At 43.9% G+C, this 12,942-nt stretch overlaps 1 protein-coding gene across 1 annotated transcript in view; it reads right to left on the reverse strand.

The window, feature by feature from the left end:
* COL9A3 (collagen type IX alpha 3 chain) overlaps nucleotides 1-12,942 on the reverse strand; it is a 66,674-nt gene that overhangs the window by 50,279 nt on the left and 3,453 nt on the right. Inside the window, exons 3-5 of the mRNA XM_026652913.2 lie at nucleotides 6,799-6,834; nucleotides 5,557-5,628; nucleotides 1,550-1,603 (exon numbers count right to left, since the gene is read on the reverse strand). Coding sequence (XP_026508698.1) covers nucleotides 1,550-1,603; nucleotides 5,557-5,628; nucleotides 6,799-6,834 — 162 coding nt within the window. The remainder of the gene's footprint in view (nucleotides 1-1,549; nucleotides 1,604-5,556; nucleotides 5,629-6,798; nucleotides 6,835-12,942) is intronic.

Here is a 12,942-nt window from a genome sequence, read left to right on the forward strand (position 1 = left end):
GCAACAGTTCTTACGTGCTTTCTTGACTAAGGGCCAGAGAAAATGAAGTTAGGATAACAATTCTGCATTGCTAAAGCTCTGTTTTCAAATTCAACAATTTCTTCCCCTGCTTTTATTACACTGACTATAAAAAAGACTTTCTGGATGGATTGCTGACCTTAAAAAGATGCTGTAAATGTCAACAGGTCTAAAATTTGCACCATGCTGACAAACAGGTTTTCAAGACCTGGGAACACATGTCTAATCTGAACATACAGTTAGGTCGTTGTGTGCGCTAATAATGAATTTGCATGCTTCAGCTAAATGCTTAAAATGTGAGTTTCTTTGTGCATACATCAAATTCTCAGGTACCCTGTTTGCACATGGATATCAGGTGTGTGTGTGCTCAAATGGGCATGTGCAAATATGGGTAACAGAACATGCAAATGAGGCATGTTTTTGTGGCCCAGGCCTTCTTTGTATTGAAAATCAGGGCTGGATCCTGGGAGGAGCCAAGCATCCCCAACTCCCCTTGAAGGGAAGTTGAGGGCACCCATAACTTCATGGGATCAGGCCCTTGGGCCCTGTTGGTGGGGATTTTCAAAAATGGCCTAACTGTGCTCCCACTGAAATCAAGGATAAAACGCTCAGTGGGAGCTGAGTTAAGTCAAAGGTGAGTGCATCTGAAAACCTCCCCCTACTTATCTCCTCTTCGTGCACAACATCCTTCCGCACCTTCTGTTTCTATTGAAGGCGACCGCAACGGAGATGGAGTCTCAAGCGGAGAATGCCAGCACAGATGGGAAGCAACCAAGAGTCCAGTTTTGCTCCATGACTGACAAAGCTTGAGACCTAACACATTGGAAGACCTACGGCAGACCTCTCTCTTTCCCATAGTGCCCCTGGGCAGAGTTCCTATAAGCAGCTATTACATTCAATGAAAAAACATCTATCTTGCTTCTTTGCTGTGAAGGTTGTGACATCCATGCTGATGCAACTAATGCTGTCACCATGTCAAGCGTGACCACAACCCAGGAATTAATGAAAGACACCAGTCTACACAACTGAGGAAAAAAAAGCAGCAGTAGAAAAAAACAACAGGACTCTGCACTCAGACCACAAATAAATCCCTAATAACGGTATTTGGATAAACCTGGAAAGCTTGTTCATTGAATTTATGTTCTACACAGGCTCTCTGAATGCATCAAGGAGCTAGTTATGCAACCAAAGTATCCTGAGATCTGGTCTGCTAATGGTATTTCCTTATCCAGGACATCCAAGACCAGGCACATACATGGCTCCCTGAGGCAATTAGAAACAAACCAGTGAAATATGTCAACACACACAAACACCTGAAATACAAACATTAGACCCAGTGCACAAGCATGCAAGGGGTGTACAGCACCTAGCACAATGGAGAACTGGTCCAGGACTAGGGCTTCTAGGTGCTAGGACTATACAAATAATATTCCAAATGTCACCAAGTTACAAAGAGATTTGAAATAACCATTGAGCAGTGCCTTGAGAATATAAATATAAGCAGACTAAGGATTTAAGTTCTAATACTTACTCTTTCTCCTGGTGGCCCATTTGGGCCGGGTGGGCCATCGGGTCCTGTTAAACCCTGGGAGGGAAAGAAAGGCAGGGATAAGAGCAGAGAAGAAGACAGATCTAGAGCCTGTTGGAAACCCCAACCAATATCCCTGTTACAGAAAGGGAGTTGGGTGCCCAAATCCCATGAAATCCTGACGACCATCCTCTTAATGAGAAACCAGGGACGGAAAGTACGTGGGTCTCTTCTGCTCATTCAGCACATCTGGTGAAACACCCAAGTCAGTTACTGTTTAACCACAGCTAAAATTTGGGCCAAATTTCCAAAGCTAGGGCCAATGGGTGCTCTTGCAGCCCAGGGTGTGCTCCTACAGTGGCCACAGAACCCCAGAGTTGTGCATGCAAATCATCTGATTTGCATATGCAAATGACAGTTTTTGCATACAGTAGATGTATATATATTTCGGCTGAGGCACTTGTTGCACCTACTTTTGAACATTTTTGGCCCTTGAAGGTTTTGTCCTACTTTCATGATTAGATCCCTAATCGGATATTAAAAATAAATGTCTTCATTTAATTTGCCTCTAAAATAAACGATCAAAACACATATGGTTGTTAAAAAAGTGTTATTTCATCAGTTATTCATTTTAAAATAGTTACAGTACTGATCATTTTAACTGAGATTTGGGGCCTACTGTTTAAAAACACATCACGAATGTTAAGAAAAAAAATCAATAGCCATATGTGTCTGTTTCTTGAAACCTGTGAGGTTCCACAGTCTGGGACTCAGTTTCAATGCTTAGCTTTGTTTTGGAACAAGTGTTATAGGCCCTGATCCTGCAAAGACTCCAGTGGAACTGCTCACATGAATGAAGTTATTCAGGTGTGAGAGTCCTGGCAGGATTGGGCCAGCAAGCAATTAAAATCCCTTTTCTAGTATCACAATAAATTAGACAGCGCAATAACAATACCATACCTTTATACACAAACGTCTTTCATGTGCTGCAGTATCATGAAGGGCCTCCAATACTCACTCTAAGTGGTACCCTACACTTTGGGTGATCTATTTCTTGGAGTAAACTGCTGTTAATGGGCAGGTGTGACTCAGTAGGACTCAAAATGCTTACAGTGTCCCTATAAAAGCTATTAAAGAAAAGGAAAGTTTTAAGGTCAGAGTCAAATATAGGCCATGGTTCAATATCTTAGAGGGAGGAAGGAAGTCACTGCCAGACAGATGAGGCAGTAGAAATGCAACATCGGGTCACAGATTGGGTTCACCATGGGGAATGGAAGGGAGAGCATGGCTGGAGTCATGGAGTGACTGAGCTTGGGACAAAGTTAGATGGAGTGGAGTGAGTCCACAGAGATGTCAGGAAACCAGGAAGGCAAACATGAATTGGGTTTTGGAGATAGACCCAGGATTAAGTGATGAAGGATGGGCTGCTATTGTTCACAATTCCTAGGCCAAGAGTGACCTGGCTGTAGCATTGGACTCTGTGAAGTATCAAGAATGGGAATTTAAGATCATAAAAGGGAACTGTCATGGACAAGGAGGAAAGTGATAAACATGTGAATAAGGGATTTCCGCAAAGTCAGGGTTGGTGTAAGGACCAATCCAGGGAGACAAGTATCAGAGGGGTAGCCGTGTTAGTCTGGATCTGTAAAAAGCAACGCCGACGAAGTGGGCATTCACCCACGAAAGCTTATGCTCCAATACATCTGTTGGTCTTAAAGGTGCCACAGGACTCTCTGTTGCTTAGTCCAGGGAGAGTTTCAGAGAGGGTGACAGATGCATACAGAAACAGAAGAGGTGGTGTGAAGAAGGCGGTTTGGGTTAAGGATGAATCCAGGTTTTTGGGCCTTGGAAGGAAAGTTAAGCAGAGTGACAGTGAAATAAGAAAGATGAGAACACAGGGTTTTGGTTGGTTTGGTTTTTTACCAAGGAGAAGAACTTGAGTCTTTGAAATGTTCAGTACTAAGAAATCACGGTGTAGTGAGGACCTGATTGAGCCAGAGAGCAATGGGAGACAGAGGGCTGAGGCAGATGTCAACAGATGTAGAGCTGGGGGGCCATCCCCCTAGAAGCAACGTTCAAGCCAGCAACGAAACAACTCAGAGGAAGGAGACAAATGGAAAATAGGAAGAGGCACGCGCTCCATAATGGAGGACAGCGAGTGTTAAACATTTAGCTTATCAAATATACAGGATAGTTAGGAAAACCATAAAAGGAAACTGATGAAGACACTGGGATAGATTCTCAGCGGGTATAAACAGTCATAGCTCTATGAAAATCAGTGGAGCTATGACAATTGATATCAGCTGGGGGACTACCCCACTGCCTTTTCTCGAGGCATTGGAAATTGTCTAGAGGAAAGATGGCTAGTATAACAAGCCATCAGATCAGATATAGTGAGAGAGATATGTGCTCAGAAGCGGAAGCAGGTGATTAACCACCCAGAAGGGCAAACCTCATTAGTATGTAAGGGTCAAAGATCAGAATGAAAGAGGTTCTGCAGGTTGGGTAGGAGGTGAGAGAAGACAATCTCCAGAACCTTGCTGGGGAAAGGGAATGTACAGTAATTATAGAAGCAACTGTATAGCTAAAGGGACACTGCCAGCGAGTTTAGAACCAAATTTAGGTTATCTTAAAAATATTACTAATAGTAAGAAGACATGTTTTTATAAGCCACTTTTTAAAAAAAATCAATTAAATGTATGTTTAAAGATTTCCTCATAGTGTTTGCAACCCAAGCACCATAGCATTGCACTTGTTCAGATAATCTAGTTTTATTTTCCTTGTTTATGTAGTTTTTACTATCAGAATTTCACTCAGCTGGGAGAAGGAAAACAGACATGATGTATTTTGAATCAGTTTCACTTCCAGGTTCTCATAGTACAATGCTACAGCATTTGGATCAAGAACTGTAGAGCTGTATGTACGTAATCTGGTTCAATGCTTGGCGGCAGGCAGGCAGCGTACGCTAGGCTCGGAGACCTGCAATTCTCTGAATGCAGCTGCTGTGCTCTCATCAGGAAGGTAGATATGTGCTGATTTTAGGGCCGGACAATGCACAATGAGCTACAGGACAGCAAAGAATAATGCCGTGCTGCAAGAAGTCCATGGAAGACTGGCCAGTTACGGTTTCAGTGCTCTACCATTGCATTCAAACCACTAGATCTCGAACTAGTAATTGGCTTTTGGTAGCACAGTTACCACCAGATCACTGCCTTGCCTCATTTGCACTTAAAGCCAGCTGCACATGGACTCTAATGAAGTACATGCATTAAGCCTTGAAGAGCCACTGAATCCAAAAATATGAATTGGTTTACATTCATATATTTTGAAAGGACTTAACTGACCAAACTTTATCAGTTTGATGTTTTGTTTCCTCATTCCTGAATCAGAAATGTGTCTATTTTTGTACTTGATTATACAGCAGCCATATCAGTGTTTCAGTAATTTGGCATCCCAAGATGGAAAGGACCAAAGACATCTGGCACCCTGAAGAGGACTGAAGAGGTTTATTCTGAACCTACTGGGAACCTAGAATCCACTTGCAATGGAACTGAAGAAAATCTGAACTCTTGTAGGTTTGTTTACTCTGGGCTCACACCATTGATGCTTCAGGTGGGTGCAAACAGCCCAAATAAAAGGAAGATTTTGAGGCTTGCACAATAAACACCTGATGATTTAAATGTTCGCCACGCCTCAAATCACCTGAAACTACAACAGCCAGAGGCTGTTCTGGGCCACTGGGAGTAACCGTGAAGAGAGACAGCGCTGATCATATCATCAAAACAGGTCATTGATAGCTAGTGCCTAGGATAGACCACTGATGCGCTAAGTTTTGACTTTGCGCTGATCAAAACATGTTGCAAAACCCAACAACAACTAAAATTTGCTGTTTGCATTGCTCTCGCATAAGATTTCCCTTGGTGCGTAAGACACAGATTCAGCTCAGTACCCACATCTGCTGCCAATGTAAAATATTTGATCAATCCAAGAGAAGAAGCTGAAATACTCACATCCACTCCAGGAAGGCCAGGTAACCCTGCTTCACCGGCCTTTCCAGGCTTCCCTGGTGCACCTTTCGGCCCCTAAACCAGATTAATAGACGGTCACTGTTAATATAATAATTACAGAAGCATGCTATGACTTGATACAAGATAGAAGATGATCAGCTCATTTCTTAAAGTGCTAAATTTATATCCTGCAATGCAGGAAAATGTCTTCAAAATAAATTGATTTGATCATTAATCTACAAGTATGTAAATCTCTAGACACTTATGTGCTTTGGTTCATTTTTCTATAAACCTGGTAATTGCTTGGCACAGCTTTCTTTTCGTGCAGTTCCATGTACGTGTACTGATCCCCATTGCAGCCCCGAGCACAAGGGGGCGTCAGGGTGTGGTTGGGGGTGTTGCAGCTGGCACAGTTCTGAGGAGACCTAGGACCACTCTAAGATGCCTAGGGAGCTAAAGAGGACCCTGGATGATCTCAGGAATGGGGAGCCACAAAGGTGACATAATGCTAGCACTGTCACACAGCCCCTCTTCAGTTTTACAGAGCCAGAGTGGAGGACTGAGTCCCGCATGTTTGGCCACCTATTGCAAATTCTGTCACAATATTTCATTTTATCTCTGGTGCTGCTTTACTCAACATTTTCGTTTGCATATTTTTTCGCTATGGGCCAAATTTCCAAGCTTGATTTTACAGTCCACGTTTGCAGGTAAAACTAAAAGCAGTTGCAGGAGTGGCCTACACACATTTTCAAGGTGCAAAAGCTGCATGTGTGTGTGCAAGCCAAGCAACCGGAAGGATGCCCAAATGATGGTTTGGACACCCAGAAACAAGTGTGCAAACTGGAGGCCAGAGCTGAGAGTGCTGCATAACCGTATGAAAACTCTGCATTTACATAGTGTTCTTTCTCATGTTGAAAGAACTGTAAAAACAATGTCTGCAAAGAGAGTTGAACGACAATACAAGCCCTTTAGCTCCACTATTCTGATGCTTTATCCCAGATCCTCTGCTCTTCTAACTATGAAACAGGAAAGTGTGTTTCTTCTTAAGGTCAGTGCTGACTCCATGCTGCCGGTTGTTCTCAGTTTGCATGCCAAACACGCAAATAGGAGTTCTGCTGAGGACTGAAAGGAGAAAGTGCAATTTGTGACCCTTCCTGCTGAAAAACTAGTGATTCACATACATTATTCCCTGTAGCAGATTTACAAGTGAGAGAGTAAATTAGTTGTTGATCAGTAAATACTTACTGGTGGGCCAGGTAAACCAGGTGGGCCAGGTTCTCCCTAAAGGAATGAAAAAAGACAATGAAACTGAAATCTCTCCTACAAAAGTTTTTTTTCTCCTGCTGATAATAGCCCACCTTAATTGATTAGTCTTGTTATAGTTGGTATGGCAACACCCATTTTTTCACGTTCTCTGTGTATATGTATCTTCCTACTGTATTTTCCACTGCATGCATCCGATGAAGTGGGTTTTAGCCCACGGAAGCTTATGCCCAAATAAATTTGTTAGTGTCTAAAGTGCCACAAGTACTCCTCGTTCTTTTCCCTATCACAGTCTCTTTGCAGCAGCCACATACACGCTCATTAGAGGTCCATTTCTCTCCCCATGCCCACTTGGAGAATTGCCATGACTTGGGGTGATCTGCACGTTAAAGCGTCTGCCCGTGACTTACTATACGCTAAGCCATTGATCCTGCCATCCTCTGAAACATGAAGTTCCCTGATCCAATCTTCCACATCTATGAGGGTTGCCAATTTTGGTTTGACATATTCCTGGAAGTTTCATCACCTGACATAATCTTTAATTAAAGATTAAGGGATGGTGTCCCTAGCCTCTGTTTGCCAGAAACTGGGAATGAGCGACAGGGGATGGATCACTTGATGATTACCTGTTCTGTGCATTCCTGGGGCACCTGGCATTGGCCACTGTCAGAAGACAGGATACTGGGCTATATGGACCTTTGGTCTGACCCAGTGTGGCCGTTCTTATCTTCTTAAAGATTAATCTTTAATTCCTGGAGACTCCAGGACAATCCTGGAGGGTTGGCAATTCTATCTAGCAAAACCCACATGTTATTCACCAGCAACCTCTGGAGAGAGAGACGATTCAGTTAACAGTTTTCATTCATGATAAACAGTTTTCAGGTACATAGAAGGTCGTTACAAAGAGGAGGGAGGTAAATTGTTCTTGTTAACCTCTGAGAATAGGACAAGAAGCAATGGGCTTAAATTGCAGCAAGAGCGGCTTAGGTTGGACATTAGGAAAAATTTCCTAACTATCGGGGTGGTTAAGCACTGGAATAAATTGCCTAGGGAGGTTGTGGAATCTCCATCATTGGAGATTTTTAAGAGCAGGTTAGACAAACACCTGCCAGGGATGGTCTAGATAATACTTAGTCCTGTCATGAGTGCAGGGGATAGAACTTGATGACTTCTCGAGGTCCCTTCCAGTCCTATGATTCTATGATTCTGAATGCTGCTCAAACAGCATAATTTATCCCAGACCCTTCCAGGAATAACTTACACTCTGGGTTTCCTCAGAGGTAAAGCAAAGAGGAAGGCGTCTGGCCACCGAAGCTTTTACATATTCTGTTGAGTTGGATATGCAAATGCAAAACCAGACACAAGAGGACATCCTGAGGATTTGTGACACTCTCAGGGGAACATGTGACCATAAACCATTGATGAGACAGACTACATGTGTCTGAATGGATTATATTCATGGGCTCTGTTTTTAGGGTTAATTTTGGGAGGGAGGAGAAGGCACAAGCAAAAAACAACTGATCTCCATCCCTCCCAATTCAATTGCAAAAGTAAGGTAGTTGCCAATGGATAACATTGCACCACTGGGCAATGGCTCCTATTTTCAGTGTTGCTGGTGAGCCAGGTTAAAATTATGGCATTGACAACCCGGCACAAAGGTGACAAATAAAAAAATCTCCAAAATCTCCACTCCTGTTGCTGGACCACGTCTCCCCACACCCAATACTATGCTGCCCATACATATTGTTTAAAGATTAGCATAGGCCACGGACCAAGCGATATGAAAGAATGGGAACTGTCTGAGCTTTATGTTCACTTCCTGGGAGGAATGCTCATCTTCTCTACACACCATGATGCAAGGATGGCCCAGTGGTTTGGGAATCCCAGGGCTCAATCCCCTGCTCTCCCACTGGATTCCTTGGGCAAATCCTTGGCCTTGCTGTGCCTCTGTCTGCAACATGGGGATAAAAGCACCTCCCTCTTGTGGGGATAAATGCATTACAAATTGCGATTCTCCAGCAATGGGGCCATCTCGGTACATAAAACAGAACGATCAGCTGCTCCAGACAAGCTGAGCATTTAATTAACATAGCTGAAATGAAGAGAAAAATAAGATTTTCTTTAGCCTAAAAACGGCTATTGCATTCCCTCTAGCTATTTTAAAATAAAAAATCGCAAAGAAGATGGCCTAATTATATTAATCTGCGCAGGAAGTGTTATGTATCTGGGACGGAGATAATAAAGTCTATATTGCAATGTTTCTTAATAATCTAAGAAAACGGGTTGCCTGTTATGCCCACGAGTTTAACATGTCTCAGATCTCCTGAGCTGTGCTCTGGGGAGGGGGCATGGATGGCTACCTGCCACATTTCTACTCTCCTAACCCTGGAGCCAGCCATCCCGGCATAAAGTTAGAGCAGCCTTGTGGTCACTGGAGCACGGCATTTTCTCACCACAGTCCCTCCTGTCCTGCGCCCTCGCTGGAGTGGGGGTCAGAAACGGGTGGCGTAGAACCAGTTATGACACCACCTGGAAATTTCCCTTGTGGAAAGGGAATCCCCAGTCACCCGGAAGCAGAGAGAATATTAACCTTTTTTCCTCCATTTTGCCTAGAAACCTCAGTGATGTCTGCTTGGGGGAAATCCTTCAGAAAACAATTTAAGGCAGGGTTTACTTTTCCGACAAAGTTTCTGCTTTTATTTTTTAAACCACCTTTCAGTGACAGGGATCAAGGAGACCTGTGGGTCATTCCCCCTCCAGCAGGCTAACTAGAGGATTGTTTCAGGGTGCTCCAGGTTTAAGAAGTACTAGCTGTATCCTGGGTAAAGTAAGTTCCAGGCAAAGAGATGCTGGGGAGGGGGCCTATGGCTGGAATGGAGCAGGCATTAAATAAATAATAAACCTACCTTGCCTTTTTAATTTTTTTTTTTGTTAATTACACTTGTGGGGGGGAGGTGAGAGCTGCAATCTTCCTTAGGAGGAGATGTGGAGGCACAGGAGTGGCTACTGAGTAGGGTTAGCGGTGGCCATCTTTACAGTGGGCATTTTGGGTGGGGGAAGTTGTGAAGGTGGAAGAATTTGAGAACTGACTCTATGTTTACTACGTCTGCAACCATAAAGTTCCTGTGCAAATCCCTATGCTTGGACCGGCTGCCCTGAGTCAGTCAGAGTGCAGAGCTTTGCGTGTTGCGCGGCTGTTGAAAGAACACACAGCTTGGAGGGTCAGTAGATAGAGGGAGTCTTTGTGCTCTGACTTGCAGAGGCCATTCCATTGCAGTCCTTTGCTCAGAAATATGCCACAGATAGGTGCCCTTATCCGAGCTGGGGAAGAGCTTTTATAATGAAAATGAGGGGGGAAAGGTATGTTGGGATGGCAGGTTTTGAATAACAGAATGAACAGCAATGTTTTATATCCTCCTCTATATTAACACCATCACCCTGCCCCCTTTCCCTACAGGCCTCTGTGATACTGATACGTGGCAGCAAGGTCACAGCATTAGAGAAAGCCACTCAGGAACAGTTCTCCTGTCTTGTGACCTGATCACACCTTGGGATCTGCTATCGTGAACCCCTGTGGGGTCCCCATTTGATTTCAGGGGGATTCTACCTGAGCACTGGGGTCTGTGCTAGCAGAACCCATTCAGAATCAGAACTTTGATCAGCATTTATACCTCTGGTGGCAAATCGCTGTCATCCTTCTTAGTGAATTAGAATCAGTGGCTGTCAGTAATGGAATAGTTCTCCCCGGTTTTACATGAGATGGAAGTAAGTTTACTTAGGCTACGTCTACACTACCCGCCTGAATCGGCGGGTAGAAATCGATCTCTCGGGGATCGAATTATCGCGTCTCGTTGGGACGCGACAATCGATCCCCGAATCGACACTTGTACTCCACCAGCGGAGGTAGGAGTAAGCGCCGTCGACGGGGGAGCCGCGGAGGTCGATTTGCCGCCGTCCTCACAGCGGGGTAAGTCGGCTCCGATACGTCAAATTCAGCTATGCTATTTGCGTAGCTGAATTTGCGTATCTTAAATCGACACCCCCCCGTAGTGAGGACATAGCCCAAGTCTCTGCCACCCTGTATTAAAGTCACACCGGAGGGGAAATGTCTGTTAGAGAACTGACAATGGCTTTGTAACAATTGCATGTTGGAAATAATTCAGAGCAACTCTTAGGTGACTGGTTTAATCACAACACACCCTTTGTATTCTTGGGAGCTAAGCAATTACCTTGTTACAGATCACGGAACATGCAGTGTTTTAAAGGAGATAATTAGAGGAAGCTTCAGTGGGATTGAAAGTGAGAGGCAGAAGCAAATCAAGGAGCTTTTGGAAAGGGTGCCAATAGCGCAGGGTTCATTTGAGGATTATCCAGAGTTGGCCTGAATAATTTAGTTGCATGTTATGTACTGTTCAGTGTTTGAGGCCTATATTCAGCAGTTGCTGCACACTTTTGCAGTGTACATCTGACCACAAATGCTCTTTAGTAATTCTGCACAGTCATTTCTCTAAAGCCATCTATGAACTGAACGTGGCCAGGATGGTTTTAGAAAATAACAGGAAAAACATGAGGAAATCATAGTATTTTAAAATGCTCAAGAAAAGTTCAGAGCATGCCTTGGAAAATGATCTCATGCGTATAAAATAATAAGTTATTTCTTTACAGTATTAGAATTTACACAGCTGCTCTTTCATTAAAGAAAAACCAGCCTAGATTTCTGACACACCTTCAATAGGTTCCTCTATATTCAGAGCTATAAAAAGGCACAGCCATGTGGGATTACACACCTCACAATGTCTTCTCAGAGAACCCTGGCAAACGGTGGTCCTTAAACTATGCCGGTGCACTTGATGCTAACCACAGAAATATTGACCCTGATGCTCTGAGTCAATGGGATTCCTTGCAGACTCAATGGGTGGAATGGTATGAGGCTCTGACCCTGAATGACTGGTGAGCGTTTCTCATTTATTAATACATGACAGCATGTTTCCTTTCTTTTTGCTCCTGTTGCATCCTTGTTTCATTCAGTTAAGGACAGCCTATGAGAGAAATCCTGCCTTCCTTACATGGTCAACACTCTCACCAACCTCCCTTTGCAAGTCTGCAGGGTTTGGCTCCCCTGAGATTTAACTCCGTCTAATATTATGATCTATCAAGATGAGCTTCAGCTGATTAATTATTCATTATTATTACCTGGGCTCATCCTGCAAGGTGCCAAGTGCCCTCCAAGTCCATTTCCTTCAACAAGCCCCTAAAAATGTGCAACCAGTGCTCAGAGCTTTGCAGGATAAGGCCCACATTGGACAATGAGGGCCAAGTTTTCATGAATGGCCATTAGTTAGGGATGTCTCCGTTTCTGGGTCTCCCACCTGAGACACGCTAAGCCCGATGCCTCAGAAGTGCTGACCATCTGCAGCTCCCGCTGACTTTGGCTGGAGTCGTGAGCACTCGGGCCAGGGGCATCTCAGGGTGGGGCCCAGAACAGAGGTTCCTAGAATTACAGGCCACGTTTGAAAGTGTGGCCTTTGGTTCCTTGAAGGGAAACCCAGTCCATGTAGGGTGAGGAACAGCATTTTATTTCTTTTCGTTTTAGAACAGCTGACACATCTTCAAAAACATCTATCTAAGCAGACTGCCGCACTTTGACGGCACTGATTTGCCTGCATTGTGACATGATGTGGACAAATTGGAGAGCATCCAAAAAGAGCAACAAAAATGACAAGACCTTAGAAAACAAGGGTTGAAAAAAAATTGGGCATCTTTAGTCTAGAGAAAAGAAGACTGGGGGCAGGGGGAGAACGGGACCCGATAGCCTTTTACGTATTTGAGAAGGTTGTTTTAAAGGTGGCTATCAGTTGTTCTCAACGTCAGCCAATGGAAGGATAAGAAACAATTGGCTTAATCTGCAGCAAGGAAGATTTAGGTTAGATATTAGAGAAAACTTTCTAATTATAATGAGTTAAGCACTGGAACAGGTTATCTAGGGAAGCTGGAGGTTTTTAAGAACAGATTGGAAACGTATCTGTCAGGGATGGACTAGATCTACTAAATTCCTGCTTTAGTGTGGGGGACCCGAACTAGATGACCTCCTGATGTCCCTTCCAGCCCTATATTTTTCTATGACGT

The sequence above is a fragment of the Terrapene carolina genome, unplaced genomic scaffold, assembly GCF_002925995.2.
Source record: "Terrapene carolina triunguis isolate 2854851 unplaced genomic scaffold, T_m_triunguis-2.0 Scaffold130, whole genome shotgun sequence".
Classification (NCBI taxonomy): Eukaryota; Metazoa; Chordata; order Testudines; family Emydidae; genus Terrapene; species Terrapene triunguis.